This window comes from Gavia stellata, chromosome 3 (genome assembly GCF_030936135.1).
Source record: "Gavia stellata isolate bGavSte3 chromosome 3, bGavSte3.hap2, whole genome shotgun sequence".
NCBI classification, from domain to species: Eukaryota; Metazoa; Chordata; class Aves; order Gaviiformes; family Gaviidae; genus Gavia; species Gavia stellata.
In genome coordinates this window covers 35400685-35422414 of record NC_082596.1, presented here as the reverse complement: position 1 = coordinate 35422414, position 21730 = coordinate 35400685, and the positions used below count along the sequence as shown (strand labels likewise).

The following is a 21730-nucleotide window of genomic DNA, read 5'->3' as shown; positions in this document are numbered from 1 at the left end:
AATTTTGAAGTGACTACAGTTATCAGAAACTTTCAGTAAATCCTACTTTTAACCTTCTGAATGAAAAATTGTATTAAAAAAGATAGATATATTTGAAAATCTGAAAGAAGATCTGATGTAAACCAAAAACTTTTTTCACTTGATGTGCTGTAAAATGGAGATTTCTAAAATGCACCACAGCATTGAGACCAGCAGCCAACAGAAATCGGATGGTTATATAATTTGGTGGTTAAGCAAAGATATTTTTAGTGCTTTGCTAATCCATCTAATGCATTTCTTTCCAAGAGAAGAAAATGCATTACGCTGATAGCAATAACAGGGTCAAAACATGGGGATATTGACAAGGAATTTACATTTTCTAGAAAATAAAAAAATATCTGAAATTATTCTTAACAGTATCCATTCCTAAGCAAGGCTTATCAGTGATTGGGAATGAGTGACACTTATACATAAATAATTGAACAGAAGAACTAAAAAAAGGAAGGAAAACTTTCACAAAAACGCTTCAAACAGCAATCTTATAATGCAAAACAAGCTGACGACTCCTCAAGATAATCAAGCAAATAGAAAATTAAGCACGTAGGCAATTTCTGAGTGGCATATGAAGTTTATGCTACATGGGAATCCTGAAGCAACTTCTACTTTTTCTGAAAAAAAAACAGTACTTTTTGGAAAACGGACAGTAAAGCAACCATAAAGAGATACTAATACAGTTTTATAATAGATCTAAAATTCAAGACTTCCATTTTTTCTCTCAGCTCCTTTTTACTACACTGTTGCTGCATTAATGTTAAATGCTTACTACATGAAGTAATAAATTCTTGATATCATATTTAAAATCTTTCACAGAAAAAGATTACTATGAAAACTAAGAAAAGGTGGGTTTACAATGCTTACTATTGGGGATATTAACAGAATCTTGCTGTTCATCTCCCCTTATATTCTACTTCATATTCATCTTGGAAGGAACAAAACGTATTTAAACTGAAACCATGGGAATAGGAGGGGCAAAGCAAACCAAAAATAGTTTTCTAAACAGTAAATATTCTTGAAAAAAATAACTGAGTTAAAACACTCCTTACTGTAATCTGAAACAAAATACAGTGGACTTAACTGTTAAAAGGTCGTATTTAATCCACTTCAAAGTTTCATTTATTAATAGATGGAAATGTCAAAGTTGTGGACAACATGCTTGTTTCCTCAGCTGACTTGCACCTAAGCAAGTTAAATTTCCGCCTCCCTTGAAACACTCACTTGCAAACTGAGACAATTCAGTGTCAAAGAAGAGAGGAAAAGATCAGAACATCTCGAAGATGTGAGTTAGTTTTACTAAGGAAAAGACAACAAACGGTTTCAGAGTCAGACAGATGATATCAAATGTTTTGAAGTTTAAGAGTGAGTGTATAAAAGCAGATAATCCAAGAGGAAACCGCCACCATAGTTCTGCAAAGTTAATTTCTATGCAAAACCAGAACTATTTTCTTGAATGGATTAAGGAGTGCTAGGTTATACATCCACTCAAATATGCTTTTTCAGGTACCGGCAAATTTATTCTGTTTTTCAGAGAAAAGTATCTTTTTCAGTATCAGATTAGATACACTGAAAGCAGAACAGAATTCCTTAAATTGTCAGGGACCTTGAACAAGCAAGCAAGGCTTCTGAAGATAGTTTAAGCTGACTGTTCTCAGACTGGCCTATGAAGACTCAGTCAAGATGTTCTTTGAACTGTCAACCAAAAAAGTCTGCATTATTACAAACAGCTGATTAGCAAGCACAAAGTAGAGGTGCTGCATTATAGCATTAAGGTAACTAAATATGCCTTAACAGCAGCCTACCCGATTCAGAGTGTTAAGAGAAAGAGAAATACATGCCTTCTTAAATTCCTAGAACAAAAAAGCTGAGAATTCACATTTAAATGATTTCATGTTAGCCAGATGCTAACAAGGGAATTTCTGGCTTCCAAGTACAAAACAGTAATACCATCTTTTCCCACCAATCCCTGCTTTTAATGTAGTAGGACCAAAGTCTAGCACTCCTCACCAGAAACTCTTTGGAAACTAAGTGGAGGAAATGAAGATTAAAAAAAGAAAAGAAATGCTTAAGTGAATAAAAAATTAGTTCAGAAGCAGAATATAATGGGACAGATTAACTGATTGTTTTTCCCAACCAAGAAGGTTCACCACTGGATATCCACAGGGCTCAGGGCTGAGAACCCATGATGTTCATAAATGTTGATGAAAAGGTGTGAACAGCTAAGTGGCAGAACTTTTGAATGTCAGTGTTACAGAAGTTTGAGGGACAACTGCAAAGACAGGCTGCACAAAACTCACAGATCACTCTTAAATGGCAAATGAAGTTCAATTCAAGTGTAAGAGTCATGTGCAAGGCGGAACAACCCTAACTTTTTACATAAAGTTAGTAGCTTTGAGGTGACCTCAGGAATGAGCTCTTGGAAGACCACATCGATATAGCAGAATTGGGAAAACATCTAAAGAGGACAACCAGAATAGGTTGTTTCAGATGTTAAACATTTATGTGGGCTTGAGCGGAGACAAGCTCATAAGGAGAAATTTACTCCTGGACACTAGCCACAAAGAGACTGCGTCTCTGCCTCCCCGGACAATGACAGCAGAGAGCTGTGAAAGAACAAAGAAGCAGAAAACATAACAAAGTACAAATAGAGCAGTAATAAAGGAGGAAAATCATAGCGAGGTAGGCAAAAGAAAGCAAGTCAGTGTATGAAAATATGTACCAAAGTCTATTAGATGTATAAAATAGAAAAATGTATTAATCTCCAGAAAAAAGAAGTTATAATATGTATCACTGATCAATTAGTGTTCAAACAAACAGCATTACTCATTGAACTACACCAGTTTTCAGAAAATAAATTATTATTTGGGAAATATACAATTAGAACAACGTAGGGGACATTAACTAAATCATTGAAATGACTGTTTTTCTGCTGTAGTTGTTCACTGAAAAAATTCTACTCTGTAGAATACTGATCAACAATGTCACAGTTAGATGACAGCATGTTTTCTTCTTTGAAGAAAGAAGCTGTGAAGGTTCTGTATTAATTGGTTTAGTCTTTGAGCAAAACATCAAGTAAATGACTCAAGCTCTGTCTAGTACTAGTAGCCATATGTATGCAGTTGTACTAAATACGGTAGAAATATAAAACATCTTTTTGGTTTTGAGAATATTTTTATAGCAATCAATAACGTAAGTCTAATGGCTTTACACTATGGTTCATGGCTTTACACTATGGTTCATATGTGACTAACCAGTACAAATGATCCAGATTTTGTTTTTTAAATGGAGATTTATTTCCATCACAGAAACTCTCCTGAAAGTCAGTAGAGACAGATGCTGTTTGCGGCTTAGCTTTTGAACAATTGTTGTAATAAAGATCAAAACTGAGATGCTATGTAAAAACTAAGGCAAGAATTTGCATAACAGCTCATCTTCTTTGGCTATAAAAAAGTATTAGTCTTTTGTTGGTGTATGTCAGTATCATCAAAAAAGAAGCATTAGTGTTTTCACATACATCTGCTGGGCTGCCACTGTAAAGATTATTTCAGCTCCTGAACTAAGTATTCTGGAAACTGGGCAAAAAAATCCTTACCCATCTAAACAAACATACATCTCAAAAAGGTTTGTATATTAAAAAAAGGCTTTCTTAGATGGTTACTTTAAAAGCAGTGGTGTGGTGTTGGTTTATTTATGTTTTGAACGCAGAGAATATTTTCAATCTTATATTAGCAATCTCCTGATTTTAAACAAGTCAGAAAAGCAACTCTGGGGTAACAATTCTGTCTAATACAAACACAAAGTAAGATCGGCTATACTCCAGAACTGCCTTTTTTTTTTTTTTAAATATATACCTATTGAGACTGATGGCTGTAGGTAGGTGTATTTGTAATATAGTAATTTGATCAAATTTTGATATAAGTAATTTGATCAAAAATTTAAATACTTGAGGCTTTCTTAAATTTCCAGCTGAGAGATAGTACAGGAGTAATTTTGCATATTTTCAGACATGTAATCTTACTGTATTAAATTCATAAGAAAAGGAATCAAATCTGTTTAGTGATTTTTATATAATTTGTATATTTCAAACAGATGTATTATTCATTCCCCAGCAAATAACAGGAACAGTCCAAGACTATATTCTTTTACCAATGAGTTGTTTGTGAAATTGGAGTGAAAATGTGCCCTACTGAAGTTAGTGGTATAACTCCCACAGGATTCAAGGAACATATGGTTTCCTCTAAAGCATGCAGAATTAACATTAAAATTACTATCCATAGTAGCTCAAGACTTTTTTAAAGTTTTACCACAGCATTTTGTTTGTTATCTTCAAATAGACTATGCAGTAAAATGATTAAAACTGATTTTGTTTTGAACTTAAGGCAGCTCTTTGTACTAAAGCAAGCAGTCTTATATAAATACCTTTGGTATTTGTTGGATCCTATCCCTAAACACAATGTTCATATTTCAGCTATAATAAGTAAAGCATCTCAAAGATGTGTGAGGCACTAGTCTTGCAAGTGTCCAGTTTAGTTTCTTGAGTAAAGTGAGATTGGTAGAGTCAGCTAAATCCATCATGGAAAGCTGTGTGCGGTGCACATAATTCAGTGCTATTTGGAATGATTGGCAGCTGCCATCTAGTGTGGACACAAACTGTACTCCCACATGCATACAATTCCAGCTCTCCCTAGAAATCACTATTTGTTCAGGTCAAGCTGAGAGCACTGGTCACACAAGGCAATGGACGCAACAAAGGAACCAGCTACTAAACCATTTAGTACTCCTTCCTGACAGTTCCACACAACTTCACATAAACCCACCACATGCAGCACAGCATACTGAAACTTACTCTGAATTATGGTTATGAAAAATATAAGCACTGGTTTCTTATATAACCGCTGTACTGCGAACACTCATGCTGGGGGGCGGACAACTGAGCAGCGCCGTTCAGAAGCAGGTGCTGCCTGGTGACTTGAAGCCAATGCTAAGCACCCAGGCTGAGGCCCAGGCTGGGGCAGCGCCAGGCCAGGCCTCAGGGTAAATCAGAGTTCTCTAAATCATCCTCAGCGTGGAACATTACACAAGCCAGCTACTGGCTCCAGGAGGCCGCTATGACAGCAAGGGAGAGCGGGGACACAAGAAAGTCCAGGCTGCAGCAGCGGGCTCACTCCCAAACGATATCAAAACTGTTATACTGTGTCTCCGCTACCAAGTCAATCCTCCTGCACCTTCCTCCTGTGGCCCCTCCACCAACTTGAGGCTCTTCCGCAGCCGCGCAGAACAAAGCAGGCTGCTCATGACACAGGATCGCAACCAGAGTTTCCGTAGTTTCTATTAAAAAAATAAAAGGCTGAAACTGAGCCATAGCATCTGTGGACTTGGACACAAACATGTTAAAAATAAAATTGAGCTGTCTAAAAAGCTACCCTGAAAAAGAAATCGGTGCAGGAAAGACACCACTTAATCCCCCTTCTGCTCTCCCTTTAAAAGGTCTTCCTGACTAGAGGCTTGCTAGTCACTGCTATCTGAGCACAGACAGCTGATTAACAAGGAGGAACTGCTCTATCTCATTAGTTGCAAGATATTACTTTTACTGTTATCTTGTGATCTCGGGTCCTTTCACAGTCTTTTGCCAGCTTCTTTCTGTTTGTTGGGCACTGCCATTTTCCCAGACTGCAAGGTCTCTAGACAGGGTAATTTGTTTGTGCAGTGCCTAACACAAAGGCACCATTATCCTTCAGCAAACCTCAGGTGCTCATGTAATGAAAACCCATTACAATATTGCTTTTAAGGTGGTGAAAAGTTCTCACAGCATATTATGAGAGTACACATTTCTTAAAACCCACTCACAACTCTGGAGTAATTAAAAGCCTTTAGCTTCTGTGGAAAAAAGTACTTTAATATAATTCCAGTTCATATTGAACTGCAGAGGGATATCTCCTTTGAATAAGACACATGACAGTGATGAAAAGGAAGTTCAGAATCCCTACAGTGAGAATTATTTGATATCCTCGAAACAAGCTTCTTTTTGACTCTTGGTTGAGTGGACATTTGGGGCTTTTTAACATCTTCCAAAGGGCTCTTCCAAATGTACATCTTCCAGCATTTGAAGCATTTCACATGTGTTTGAAATAACATAGAAAACAATTCATTAAAAATTTCTGGAAGGCAGCTTTTCCTTTTAGACACCAAGCCCCCAAAAAGGCATATAGAGGAAACCTGACTGCTTTTAGCACAAATGGGTTAAAGATGAATTTGATCTAATTACTGCCTATAATAACGATTAAAAAAAAAAAAGCCTTTCAATATTTTAAAAGGGAAAAATATTGAACATAATTCTGAAATTCCTCAAATTCTGGGATTTTTACAGTTACACCTTAATATTTTGTTTTAAATACAGCTAGTAAAACTATAATACACAATCAAGACTGTAACGCCGTGCTATCATTTTAAAAGCATTTTTACTTATTGCTAATTTATAATCTGTTTTGGATACAGATCTGTGTAGCAGAGGCTGGTAACTACTTCCTGATAGAGCAGCTTTCTATACATCACATGATTCTGTGATCTGGTATCTTTTGAGAAATGCTGCTATTACCTCTAAAACACTTCAGTACAAACGCCTCAAAAACCCAAAGGCTGAGTCAGGAGAGCCAATGTAAGTTCAGGCTCAGAGAAGCAACATTAAACCCAACTTTTAGATTTTTCTTTGTACACCAAACTGCCAAGATAGATAAAAGAAGACTACACAGATTATTAAGGAGGACTTTTAGACATAAAAAGACACCAGGAGTATAAAGCACAACAGTGGTTGGTCTTGTTGATGGCTGTGTTGACATCTGTCACAGGTCAAACTGCCAGCCAAACCTGTCATGCCCAGCAGGGAGCTATGAAGATGAGTATAGTCTGGTTTCATTTGGCTGAGCAAACATTTTGGGAATAAATAATACAGGAAGAGCAGCATACAACTCAAAGTTGCGTTGAAAAGGAAGGTATCTGGCTGAGAATCAGCGTTTCTAGCTCTTTGGAATGGAAACCTGGACATTCGATGGTTTTTGGGGTGAGAAAAGGTCTATCTAGAGAGTTCTTCCACTAATGGAATGGAAACCTACAGCAAGCACATGCTGCTGGTGACATCTGCCAGGTCTGAAACACAGGAGGTTTAACAGACCAGCATGCGGGGAGGTTATGCCACGTGGGCAGAACCACCTTTGTATTACACATTAGAGAAATGAAAAAAGGCATTCCTCCTGGATTTTTTTGTGTAGTAGTGATTGTTAGGAAACAGACCACCATCCTCACATTCATCTAAGACATTGCAGGAATGCTACTGTCTGAAGGATTAATAAATTATTAATGTATCAGTTTGACAAAAAAGCAGTCACAAACCAATACTGGTTCTCAAGTTTCAGTGTGACAGAAGCAAGTTCTTTCATCCTGAAACCATACCAATCTGGTCAGCCTAGAATATAGCAACGGTCTGAAGTGGAAGTTTCTTCCTCAATGCTCTTCTAGAATCTCTTCCAGATGATCCGGCTCTTAGACAGTCAGCGCTACTGACTCTGCCTGTATGATGGTCCCTTACTTCACATAATGCCATAGCCTTGCTGCCACTGGTTGATACTACAGGCAGTTCTGAAGACTTGAGAGATGGGAAAGTCATGCCATTCTTACTAGGTAAGTCCAACACACACTCACAAGTGAAGTTAATGTAGTATTTATGCCTGATGTTGCCTGACTAGGTGTCAGTTCTCTTTGCCTTTGACTCAGTGCCAGTACAGTTAGTGCAAAGGCTACTAAAAGAGAGGAAACCTGAATCTGCAATCTTGCTATCCATACTGGTAGTCATGGAACTGTTTCAGAGACATTCTCAGCTGAAAAACCAAAGGAATAGCCCATGGGCACAGCTGCACTACAACTGATGCCTTCTGTTGTTGCACCTTCAAAAGCATCTTTTCAAGAAATAAACATTGTTTTCATGGACTGTTCCAAAAGAAGCAATTCGAACTCCGTTCTTCACCTAAAACTGAAGGGAAGGAACAGCAAAGAAAACACTTCAGAGACATACCCTTCTTAAAGAGGAAGTGCATACTCTGTGGCTTGTAACCTAATTGTCTCAGACTACAGCTTTTTAATAGGTTTATATGGACTCAAAGTGGTGACTCCCCCTATCCACACATCCCATCACCTCAATTTTTTCAGAACTAGGGCTTATGTACTAACAGAACATGAACGGGATCCAGTGTGCCCAGGTGGCCAAGATGGGCAACAGCATCCTGGCCTGTATCAGAAATAGTGTGGCCAGCAGGAGTAGGGAGGTGATCATGCCCCTGTACTCGGCACATGTGAGGCCGCACCTCGAATACTGTGTTCAGTTTTGGGCCCCTCACTACAAGAAGGACATTGAGGTGCTGGAGCGTGTCCAGAGAAGGGCGACGAAGCTGGTGAGGGGTCTGGAGCACAAGTCTTCTGAGGAGCGGCTGAGGGAACTGGGGTTGTTCAGTCTGGAGAAGAGGAGGCTGAGGGGAGACCTTATCGCTCTCTACAATTACCTGAAATGAAGTTGCAGAGAGGTGGGTATTGGTCTCTTCTCCCAAGTGACTAGCGACAGGACAAGAGGAAATGGCCTCAAGTTGTGCCAGGGGAGGTTCAGGCTGGATATTAGGAAAAATTTCTTTACTGAGGGAGAGGTGAGACACTGGAACAAGCTGCCCAGGGAAGTGGTGGAGACACCATCCCTGGAGGTGTTCAAGGAATGTGTGGACGAGGCATTGTGGGACATGGTTTAGTGGGCATGGTGGTGTTAGTTGATGGTTGGATTTGATGATCTTGCAGGTGTTTTCCAACCTTAGTGATTCTGTGATTCTTACTGCTCTGCTTTGCTAATGCGGTATGCTGTCATATAAGGCCTTACATATATTTATAGAAGTAATAAAGTATATGCTACCCTCTAGTTACTTAGGTGACCAGTGCTCAGAAAGGTTCTTTAACTGTATGCTAACTTCTTCATGTTTGTGTCTCAACTAGTTTTCGCTGTAAGCCATCCATGTATTCAAGCTTTCCCACTTACACCAGTTTTTGGTCTTTTCTGTATTCTTTGTGACTGTCAGAAAAAGGATAGTCACTGAGCACACACTACTGATCACACTAAATCAGGAATCAGTTGTTCAGTACTAAGTGTAATGTGACAACCTCTTTCTAAAATAGCATGAAGATTTTCTTTCACGCACATTTCTGGGATCTTTTTTTCGTCCACAGCATATTTCAAGAAAAGCCTGCCTGAGGAAACAAACTAAATCCAACAACAGAGAAACTGCCACAGAAACTTACTGGAAGGCATAAAAAATTAAATAGCTTTTTAAAGAGCTCTCAGACTTCATAGTAAAACCTATTCAAATTGCCTATACTGATTTAATTTGTACCAATTCCATTTCAGACAACTTTGCTTGGTTGTTCGTTAAGAGTTCAAAGTGAAAATGACATTTTTTTCCCCATTACTAATACCCGTACACTTCTCCCATCTCAGTTGGTGGCGGCGGGGGGGGGGGGGGGGGGAGGGGGGGCGGGAGGGGAGGGGAGAAGACGACCACCACTATTTGAAGTGGTGTTCATACAATCCAGATGAATTCAGAGTGCAGGAAAAGCATGCTCCAAAATGGAAGAGTCCTCATACAGAACTCTTTTGGCAGTTACTGTCCTGGCAACCAAATCAACAACCTGTAAGCACAACATTTACATCCTTGCACTTTCGAGTTTTTTTGTCAACAATAAAAGCTCACATATTGTAACACTTTTTTTTTTTTCCTGAAAATTCAGTCATGAACAATATATTTTACAATAACATACCTTGAAGTTGCAATTTCCACTTTGGTTCTTGCCATGGCAGCCGCTCTCTGTGCACCCTCTATTGCTCTGTCCACCTTTTCTCTAGTTTTAGTGTTTCGTATTGGTATAAGTTGCTTTCTTATTCCACGGACCAAAACATTATTTTTATATTTTCCCTCTTCTTTGGTGCCATCTGGAAACATGGTACATCCATATCCATGCCTCCTGTTATTTAGCCATTCTCCTTCATATTTCATGCCATTTGAACGCTCACTAATACCAAAACCACTGCGCTTGTCATTCTTCCATTCACCCATATAGGTTTCTGTAGTGGTGGCATCAACATGGTCTTCCATAGGGCAATAATCACAGTCACCGTCTCCAAAACTAATTGTAGAGTTGGCATCGCTAGAACTAATTCTGCTCATAGCAGCATCACTCCTCACAGAGCTCCGTTTGCTAGATATCGATGACCTAGATTCAGATTTTCTAAGTTTTATACTACCAAGAAGGGATCCTCTTCTGAATAAGCCTCCTTTTTTCTTAATGCCCATGGCTTCTGGATCACTGTGAAAATTGAGCACAAAACCTCCTCTTGTTCCAGCCGGACTGTCTGAAGTGACATCATGCAGAACAGTGCCATTGCTCTGTTCACTTCGAAGTGAAGCTAGAGATGTTCGGAGGGGTGAACGGATCACAGTTGCCATGCCATAGGGTACACTCTGACGTACACCATATCCATGTCGCATTCCTCCTGTCCATTGCCCCTGGTATGTACCTTTTGAAGTAATAAGAAGAAATTAAATTTAGGAAAGTGTAGAAGACCTAGTACTCTACATCCAGTATGCTACAGGCAGTACTATGTTGTCAGCTCTGTTTTTGCTAAGAAGAAATGCAGAAAAATTACAGCACATGACACAGGAGATAAACTGCTTCTGTTGCTTGTTTTTCTTATAAATTATTTTTCCGCTTAACAAAGCCTTCACTTTTCCAGCTGAAGTAATTTATTTTGGCAGCTAAGACACAGTAGCTATAATGATAAATTCCTAAAGCAGGACTCGCTCAACATTTTCGTAAGGTGGTCAGATGGGGAGGTGGTCAGCAGAAGCAGAGCCACATTATATGTGGTCAGCTGGGGAGGGAGACGGATGGAGGGAAGGAAGGGATCAGAACACTCATGGCTCTTGCCTCCAGCTGCTCACAAAAAGCACAAGTAGGAGTAGTAAATGTCCTGTTATCCTGAGTTTAAGGTGACTACAGACCTCTCCTTGTCAGGGTGTATTTGACAATCCACTAAACTGTCTCATCTTCAGATGGGCCTTTGGATCCACTGTTATAAACCTCTATTGTAAAATTAAGTATCTTAAACTTCTTGCATGTATAAGAACGGAAGAACAAAACCGCGGTATATCTTACTGTTTATGAGCTCTTGATATCAACACTTTTTGGTATCCACAGTATCGTAAACATGGCACTGCATTCTGCATTACGTTGTGACAGAAAGATCAGAAACATGAATCCTTTAGCACTTTTTTTGCCTTTCATTTGTTCTGCAGTATGTAAGGCAAGGCAGTAATAAACAGAGTATTACACACCATTCTATCATAAACACATTTCATTGTTGCAATCATAACTAAATTTGTAATTTTTTTAAAACAGCAATATAAGGAAGAGCAACATGATATTTGAAGAAGTCATGGATATCCATGTAACGGAGTACATGCTGAGCTGCATCTGCGCCAAAACCCAGCATGATCAGATTACTACTGCAGACAACTTTTTCCTTGTATTCTCAAAAGGCATTTTGATTTTGACAAGATACATACTCCAGTGTCTGGGCTCTGAAAGCCATTTGTACCAGATGTTCCAAAGGAAGGTGCCAGGAACCCCACAACTGGCAAATACAAGATAATTTGCTTTCTAAGATCATTTCACTCTAATTCCCATTAAACTGCTTTAAGCTCCTCAAAATGAAGTCTCTCGCCCACCTAGCTCTGCTTTTTTTTAAAAAAGCTATTTTGAGTCTGAATATTCTTACAGAAGGATGAATAAGCAATTTTTAAAATATCTTTCTTTGATTTTGATCTGCTTTAATTGGAGCACCTATTAAAAACTATTTTTCAGCAAGCTAAATATCAAATGCCAAATTCAGTGATTGACTAAATTTTTCTGAAAATATTTGTGGAATATCTGCAGTTTTAGATGTAGCTCAAACCTTCATTTGCTTTGAGATTCGATCTCCTTTGTATAAGCATAGTATTTTGGTCATGTACATGTCAGTCATCTATCCATTACTGCTTTACTGTATTACCTCTTCTGCTAAGTTATATTTCAATGTTAACATGCAATTAAATTTGCCAAGTGTGCTTTCTTTATTCTATAATACCAGATAGGTTCCACAACATAACTATTCTGTGTTGGTAGAAAATTCTACCTAGTGGAAGGTTTTTGTTTTAACAGATGGCTGCTGACACAAACAAACAACTTTCTTAGTTTCTTCCTCATTCTCTGTATCCTGGATACCTACTGCTGCACTGGTTGTAAGGGTGCTGAAGCTAGAAACATGATTATTTTAAAAAACTCAGCATATGGAGAAGAACAAATAGAAACATGAGCACAAAGCACTGGTATGACGTATTCTGTAAATACTGCAAACATACAGTTCACATTATAATTTTTTTCTTTATTAAACAGACATTTCCCAGAAATATGTTAATATTTTATGAGCATAAATGACTACATTTTGTTCATAATTATATCTGGGATCCCCCTAGTATTGTAATGATATGCTGGAGCTAAGAATCTGGCTACGTATACTTACTGCTACATATAACAATCTGTCTAACATTCTGCACCAGTTAATTTCATTTTAAAATAATAAATCTAATTCTAATTTTGATTATACCACAATATTACTTTAGAGCAGCAACGCATAATTATGTCTCTCCATGTTGCTATTTGAGTGTCAGACTCAAAGTAGAATCAACTTATTTCAGTATGGAATTTTAGAAAAGTACAAAAGGTCAGCCTTTTTTCTTACTAATATTTTGTTTTAATTAATAAACATGCAAAGCTCAAAAATACTTAATTCATTTAGGACTTGTATTTTTCACTACTCTGTAGAAAGAAGTGAAAGTGGTCACTGTTGCCCGTAAGGGCATAAAAACAAGGACAACTGATGTGCTGTTTACTTGTCTGATTTTTCTTTCTACTGGGGAAAGAAAATTAATGCCAGCTTCTTCTAAAGAGAAAACAGTCAATGAGAAAATGGAAGACTCATACTGAATTGGTCCTTAGAAAGTACCAAAGATATTTAGTTGGAATTTTGTGCAGTCTTGCAGGTAACAACTATCTCTTCTGTCATCACAAATCCATTAAGGGAAAGGCTTCTGACACTACTGCTAGAAAGCTGACTCATTTTCCTTGATTTTTTCAACTTACATTTTAAGGGAAAAATATTTTAATGGCATATGGAGGACAGTGCCCAGAATGCAGATACAAGAGACTCTTACAGTAATTTGATTGACGATATCAGACTGTAACTGTATCATCTTCTTCGAAAGAAGAGATTTTAGAAAAATTTAAATGAGCAAGATAAGTTATGTTAGTATTGCAATATAATTAAATACCATAGCATATAAGACATGATAAAAAAGCTTTTCCTATATGAAGATACAAACATATGCAATATTTACCTTTATATATAAATATAAATATGAATGATGTATCAACAAGCACACCTTTTCCCATTTCACCTTATACTATAATTGACTGTTCAAAGCAGTTCCAGTAAGAGTCAACTGTTAAATTTTTAATTAACAATGAAATTACCAAGCTAATTTAAAACTGTATTTGACCATAAAACAGTAACATTGTTCAGCATAATTTTCCAAAAGCTAGGCTTGGTATTCTTTGTAACTGAGGAAACATTCAGCCATGACTTCTACTGACCAGCCACCTGGTGTTTAATTGGTTCCCCTGAGAAGGTGTTTGTATTTTGAGTCTGAGAACTATTATAAAGTATATTTTTTTCCTTTTGTTTTTGTCGGCAAGTTGCTGTAAGGTATAATTCCGAACCTGTCTCCTTAGAGTTACATTGTGCCATCCCTCCCAAAAAACCCTTGGTATATCTTACAGCTGTAAATGTCATTGCCTACGTGCAGCTAAAATTTAAAACTACACTGTGTGAAAAAGCTGAGCGGCCAAGGACCTATTAACTACTCCACTTGCTCTTACCCTTTACTTATATCTTCTGCGGTTTAACAAATTGAGCAAGATTTTTGCATGCTCTTCAGACTCAAATGTTAGATAAGCAGACATCTAGAAAGAAGACTAGTTAGAAATCAATTAACATCTGTACTACTGTTGACCCCTGCTTAAGGATTCATTTGCTACTGACTGACCCCTATCAAACGACAATGCACAGCCTTACAGCAAGATGCCTGTTACTGCTGTCGTTGGCAGGACCATAAACTGCTAACTAATTTACACATGCTGAAGTTTCAAATTAGGCCTTAGTCCCTCTGTAAAAAAATGCTCCAGTAGGCTGGCAGATTCACACAGATTAAAAAAATCTGGAGGCACAAAACTCCAGATCGCTGTAGGAAACAATCTGACAGGCCACTTGAAGGCCCAGCATTAAGCACATGCAATGAATGGAGGATCATGGTTTATAATTCACAGTGTTTTCCTCAGAGATTTGACTGAGTGACAACTTTAAGCATTTAAACACAGCATGACATGTATTACTCATGTCGTGCAAAGTGTTGTGTGCAGAAACACTGAGGAACACTGTCAATGCTTATGTTCCTTTTCCCTCCCCCAACTACATCTCCTAATACCACCAAAGCATTTTAAAACATATTGCGGAGAGGGGAAAAAAAAAAAAAAAAAAAGAAAAAACAATAGCAGCAAAGAGGCCTGGATTTTAGTGAGTCTGAAAACAAATTGGCAATTGGCATGGTCTAAACAGTTATTTCCCTATGCTGGTATTTCAGGTCATAATGAATGAAGAGCTTTCCTGCAAATATTTCACAGTATGTTAAAGACACATATGTAAATCTGGTTTCCTTGTAAAAACATTTCAGACATTGTTCTGGTGTACAAATACGGCTATTGTTCCCAGAGCACGAAAACAAAAACACATCTGCAAACATCTATGACGTACTGCTTTGCTTCATTCATGAGTACTTTCATTAAAATCAATGGGACTTCACACCCTCTGTTCATATGAACTGCAACACGTAAAAGACTGGGGCCATGGTAACAGATTTCAGTTACTAGGACTAAAAATCTTGCAGTCTAAACTGCACGCTTCATATGCTGTTTCGGACAATCGATTTCCTGTGGGGTCCAAGTCTAAATATTTAGAGAATTTACCTCCCAATTATCAATATTATAGAGATTTTTAAAATTCCACAAGAAGGCTAAAGAAAAAGATAAAAGGAACTTTAGTTTGAGAAAGTCACTCCTAGAAGATTTACTGGAATGGCAATTTACACTTCTGGAAAGAAAACTAAAAAAAAAAAAAAAGATGGCCACTGCAAATTCAGCTATTCTTCAGCTTCTAATTTAATAGCCAAAACAAATATAGTAAAAATTGAAAAGTCTATTGTGTGGTGAAAGTGAAACTAAAATTCTGATCTCTTTCATGCCTTTTTTTTTTTCTTTTTAAATTCCCAAACACGTATCTCGGCTGACTTTGAGCATCAGAACTTTCCGCACCAGGAAACAATTTTCAGACAGCTACAAATATGATAAACAAGGGGATTAAAAGAGTTCAAGGTAAAAAACCCAAGTACATTTCATTTTCTGAAAGAAATTAATCTTACCCAACTCGCTACATTTTGTATTTCAGAAGGGGAAAAAAAAGGACCCCAACTGTAGACGTCTCTTCTTCTGTTTAATATGAAAATACCTATTCTCTGAGATGATCCTGAAAGTTTGACCACAAATCTCTTCCCAAAATTCCTTGAACAAACCAGCAACAGCATCAATCAAGAAATCTGATACATGGGTTACTCCTTTAGTCACATCATGTGAACATTACCTCTGATTTTGGTAAATTCTATTTCTTGCATGTTACCTAAGCACGTTGCTCAAAGCTGAGGTGAACAGCATTGCTGTAAAAAAACCCGAACAACTCTCCAGTCCTAAAACTGAGACCAGTTTTTCCTGTTACAGTGGAACAAACCAAGTTGAAGAGCAACTCTGTCGAAGTTGCAGGTGGCACTTCTACTAATGCCAACGACATTACAGCAGCAAAGGATGAATTAAAAAATATCTGGTGTATTTTTTGTGCAGCACATGAAATGACAGAGGCACAGTAACTGGAACTGACCATTCAAATAAGCTCCAGTCCTAAGTGACGTTATTGAACCTTGACTTCTTGACCACTCCTAACTTAGAGGCGAGGGCAGAGCGCCTGATCCTCTCCGCACACTTACCAGGAGCTCAGCCCTAGAAACATTTGTGTTCTCATGAAGGATGAGAAAGGCAGGCCTATGTAATTTCACAATACAGCTTGCACTTAGAGCAGCGTGTTTAAAACTATACCATACTTTAATAAAACATGAGCTTTTACATGAGGGTGGACCCAAGTTTCATTGATTTTGCACAAGTTGCATACCCACTTCATTACCTTTAGCATCCTGTTTCAAAGCCGAGCGTATTGAGTGTATAAAGCCATCCCTGCTAGCAAAGTAACAAGGCACAAGGGCTCCCTTAAGTTCTTGATGTTTTACCAGGAAAACAGTGCAAAGAGAGCGAGGCAGAGAGCTCGCTTGCCTGCTCTCTCTCCGAGACAGGCGCTGCTGGCCCCGGTTTATCGTTATCGCGGGCGGGGAGCCCGGCAGCCGCCTCAGCAGAGAAAACGGAAAGCTGCCTGCAGGCAGTCGTAATGCGGATTTCTACCAGCTGGCCGGGAGAAAGCGATGAGCCCGGCAGCACCGCCCGCTCCAGAGCCCAGCCCGCGTCCCGGCGCGGCCGCTCGCGCTGGGCCGGGGCCGGGGCGGCTCCTCATGGAGCGGAGCGGAGCGGGGCGGGGCGGGCGCCGGGCACCTGTGGCGCTCCCCGGCCGCCAGCGGGGCCTCCGGGGCAGTGAGGCCGACCGCTGAGGAACGCGCTCCCCGCCAGGAACGGCGCGCGGGGCCGGGCAGAGAAAAGAGGGGAGACCCCTCCGCGCTGAGGGGCCGCCGCCCGGTGCCGGGCAAACGGCCGCCGCGCCCAGGGCCGGTGTGAGGGCGGCAGTTGGGCACGGGGGTGGGGGGAGGGGCCCTGCCCGCGGCGCGCGCGCCCACGCAGCCGCGTCCCCGTCCCCCGTCCCCCCCCCGGCGCCGCCGCGCGCGGGGCGCCCCCCGCCGGCGCCCACCTCCGTCCCCGTAGGTCTCGACGCCGTATCCGTCCTGCAGCCCGTTGCTCCAGGTGCCCTCGTAGCGGGCCGGCGTGCTGAGGCTCTGCCGCACCCCGTAGCGCCCCTTGAAGCCGTGGGACCACTCGCCGCGGTACATCCACCTGCCCTTCGTCTCCACGCCCAGCCCGTGGCGCTTGCCCTGCGCCCAGTAGCCCAGGTAGGTGTTGCCGCTGGGCCAGGTGTAGCCGCCCGCCACCTCGAAGCCGTGAGACCACGAGCCGGCGTACTCGCCCTGCCCCTTGGGCCCGGTGCAGATGCCGTGCCCGTGGGCTTTCCCGTCCTCCCAGCCGCCGCAGTAGGTGCCGCCATCGTCGAAGTCGAACCGGCCGCCCGTCATCCAGGGCAGCGGGGCGAGCGCGGCGCCGCCGCCGCCTCCCTCCCGCCCGCCCGCCCGCCTGCCCTGCCTGCCCTGCCCTGCCTTCCCTTCCCGCCCGCCGCCCGCCCGCCCCAGCGCTCCCCGCGACTGCGAGCGCTCCGCCGGCCGCCCGCCCGCGCCCAGCCCAGCCGCAGCCCCGCGACGGCGGCGGCAAGCGGCGCCCGCCCCCCGCTCCTCCCTGCCCGCCCCTCCGCCCCCCGCCCGGGACCGCCCCCGGCCGGGGCCGCGGCCGCGGGGCAGGTGCGCGCCCGGCGGGCTGGCTGGGTGCCGCGGCTGCTGCTGCCGCCCGTGGGTGGGCCTGTCCCCCGGGAGCGCCTGGGAGCGGGCGTTTGCCCCCCGGGGGGACGTCTCCGTGTGCCCTCCCCTCCCGGGGAAAGGTGCCCCCCCGTGCTCGGGGACGCGCGTGGCTCAGGGCGGGGGAAGGCCGGGCTGCGCGCAAGCCGCGCCGGGGCCCCCGCGGCGTGCGGTGCCCGGGGCGCGGCGGGGCACGGTCCGGCCCAGCACGGGCCGGCTTTGTGCTCCGGCTGCGCCGCCTTGCCCTGCCTCAGCGCCGCCCGTCCCTCGGCTTCCCGGGCAGGTTGCTGCTGCCTCTGCGCACCTACCAGCGCCTGCAACAAGTGGGCAAAAGGCGAGCGTTTTCAAGTGGTACCTGCGATTTTTAATTTTATTTTTCCTTTCTCTGAGCTTTAAGACTAGTTTTCAGCTGAAGTTGTTGCTGCAGAGCACGGCCGAGCTGTGCCTTGTCCCTTTTTGCAAACCACGTACGGAACCCACCTTCCCGAAGGGGCAAGCCAGCAGTACCACGGGTCTAGAAACACGGGGCACAAGGAACGTGCGTGGTATCAAGGCCTTTCAAGGACAGCGCTGCTGGGAACGTAGTAAGGAATCTCTCATTATGCCTTCAGCCCCACGGCCATTGGGTGACTGAATAGCTCTAAATCCTGCCAAGTGCTCCTTTGCCAGATATTTGATAATCAGATAAAAATATAAGGGCAAATGACAGGAGAAACACAGAAGTGTAGAAATAGCAGAGGAAATAGTGGAGAAGGGATTGAAAGCTGTTGTCATAGGGCATCTTAGCTTTTCGTTCTTTTGCAGTTATAGACCAGGACTGGAAGAAAATCTGAAAGAAAATGTTCCTCTTCAATGGGGATTTTGTTAAAAGTATGAATCATACTTACAAATCGTGGGGCGTGGTACCGTCTGGACACAGATGGTTGGCCAAAGTGGGGAAATAGCAATGGTTATGTTAGTAGCAGTGAGTAAAAGCAGAAACTTAGTTGCAAATGAAAGATTTGAACACAAGTTGAGACAGTTAAGCTTCAGAAATTTATGCCAAATTCAGCCCAGTTATAAGCAGTTTTGACTTAAACCTAAATGAAATTAAAACACTACACATACTAAACATACACATTTAACTTGGGTAAATTTTCAAGCTTCGTACTTCACAGGACACCGTTCTGTGTACATTTTTATGCCACACTTGCACAGTTCAATGCTGAAGTATCTCTGCTCTTTCCAGGAGTGGCTTGAGCACTATAACCGATATGTGCCCCTGTTGTCTCCTCCCTCATCAGAGGAAGTGTGTGCTATGAAGTCCTGTTTCTGTTCCAAAAAGGGGCTTTGGGATTTCTTGTTCCGCTTGAAAATGCGTGGGTAAAAGACTCTGCGCATGCATTTGGAGACACACGTGCAAAGAGAAAATGACAAGATCAAACACATGTGCCTTGTCCATGAGAAGATGAGGAAGCTTTTGATGCCGCTTTGTGCCCTGGGAATTTTGTTCCATAGTTTTGGAGTGTGGAAAAATGGACAAGAATGTTGATTTCTGTAGCACAGACATTACGCAGTCTTTCATGTTTCTTTGGAAAAGGCTATATATTTTGCTGAAGTTGAGGAATGAGACCTTCATCGTGATGTGACCTTTTGTAGAAAGCCATTACCAAGAGTGGAGGAGAAGTCTGAAAAGGTTACAGTAGGTGGGATTGCTGAAGAAGATGCAGTTCAGTATCCTCTGAGTATTTCTTGAGTTCACCAGGTTTTATGCACTCCATATCTTGCATTTCTTAGTCAAGAAAAAGATTGGAAACAATAGTGGTGATGGCACATGTGCTTTGAGGAGTTTACTATTTTCGCCCTCTCTATATTAATCTCTTCTCTGTTTTGCTTCTTCTGACATAAAATAAAGCCCTGTCATGTTTTAGCATAAAATCTCAGAAGAGTGAAATGGTTTATATGGGTGTGGGGAGCTACCTGTCGGAAGTCAGCATGCCTGTAGCTGATACTGGTATACAATTAAACTAGTAATTGAGGTCCCCTGTTTATAATTGCATGTTATTCTACAAGCAGATTTTTATGTAGCACACGTGTTATCGTGCTTGAATTGGAACCGCTGAGCATTGGTTTTATCTGTTATGGAGCTAGTATTGCCTTCCACGGTGTTTCCAGGTCCTCTGTGCACAACGGAGGTGTAAGGCCAGTATTGCCTTACACGACACTGCCGCGCCCCGGGCACACCAGGGATGGGACCGGAGGAGCAGAGGTGGGGTGGGATGACTGGTTAGCAAGTCCAGACAGTGCTTCCGCGACTCAGCAATGGAAGGGGTGGGTTCGATGAGCAAGTGTGGGATTCCCCCAGCCCCTCTGTGGGTCCAAGCTGCTTCTCTGAAGAAGCAGCCATGACCAGCTTCCTGCTGGCCTGGCTACGAACCACAGTTGTGCAAGTCCTTGGGTGCCCAGGTATTATGTTTGGCTCAGTATTGGTGAATTACTGGTTTTGCTGTCATTTCCACCTGAATAATTGTACTAATGAATAATTGGATTTCCTGTTTTAATGACCTGGGTAATTGCACTACCGATCTATATATGTTACTGTACTGTTACTTAGAGATAAATTGTTTATCCCTAAAGCTGTTGGTCTGATGTCTGTTATCATATCCCAAACCTATAACTAATTGGGGCTGCCTTAAGTTCTTGCATCTGTGCACTAGAAGATGTTGTACCGTTGCATTAATGAAATGAGTATCTGCCTGTTAGTTCTTTGTTTTACCCCCTTGTTTTAAATTTTAGAGGTTTAATGTTTGATCGGATGAACCAACCAGACTGAATGGGGCAGAGGTGAACAACGAAAATTTTAGGAAGGAATCATAAATTTTCTTCTGCTATCACAAGTGTGTCAGTGGGTCTTTTTTTAGTGACCTGCAAATGACGCTAAAATGAATGGTAATTTTGCATAGGGTTTATATTTCCAGGTGTATTCATTTAAATGAAGTAATCAATTTAAATGAAGTCAATGCTTGATGACAAGATGAATTCATCACTGCCAGCCTTCTCTTGTTATATTTTCAGTAGGGGATAAATTTTGATAGATGTGAGGGTAGAAGTGCTTTGCAGAGAACTCTTAGCATCACTCAGCTAGGTCTTGATGATGCAAGAAGTCATCATGAGTGTCTCATTGCTGATGAGGTTGTAGGTTTGGTTGTTTTGGTTTTTTTTTTTCTGACAGATTTTGCATTGATGAGTCTCAGCTTCAGTTCATGCCACTTGTGTTTGCTTCTGGCCAGGGTGTAGGTAACGATCCTATGCAATGTATAGCACGTATGTGTCAAATACTTTAGATCCACAGATTTTGTTTCCTTGGACACTTCTACGCGGTATCAAGTTGAAAATAGTTCTAAAACTCCATCGTATGCTGGAAGTAAGCAGTTGTGGGTAGATGAATGAGTTTACCTGTTGTGTCCAAAATAAAAAAAATAATGGAAGCAATTACATTTATCTGCCTTACAACAGTTCTTTTCTGAAGTCTTTGATATATGTAACATTCAGAAAATACAAGTTCCAGATGCAGTTCATTTGTCATTTACAAAAAACTGCAATTTTTATTGTATATTGGTGAAATAGAGAAAGTTCACCTTAAGTAGTTATGTTGCTGTGTAAGTCATCACAGTGCTAGGTCTGATGACACTGTATGTATGCAAAGCATGAGTGCCCGATCTATGCAAAAACTGTTCTGCAGTGTTATATTTAAAAAGGTTGTTGGTGCAGGGGATGGTACATGCAGCAGGTGAAGATATTGAACTCCAGAGATT

The 21730-nt window shown here is 41.5% G+C and overlaps 1 protein-coding gene across 3 annotated transcripts in view; it reads right to left on the bottom strand.

Annotated features, from left to right (window-relative positions):
- The window catches only part of JPH1 (junctophilin 1), an 87983-nt gene extending 70380 nt beyond the window's left edge, over positions 1-17603 (bottom strand). For all 3 annotated transcript variants that reach the window (XM_059836167.1, XM_059836168.1, XM_059836169.1), the window contains exons 1-2: positions 17225-17603; positions 9877-10633 (exon numbers count right to left, since the gene is read on the bottom strand). In XM_059836167.1, coding sequence (XP_059692150.1) covers positions 9877-10633; positions 17225-17603 — 1136 coding nt within the window. The remainder of the gene's footprint in view (positions 1-9876; positions 10634-17224) is intronic.
- Between the last annotated feature and the right edge of the window lie 4127 nt (positions 17604-21730).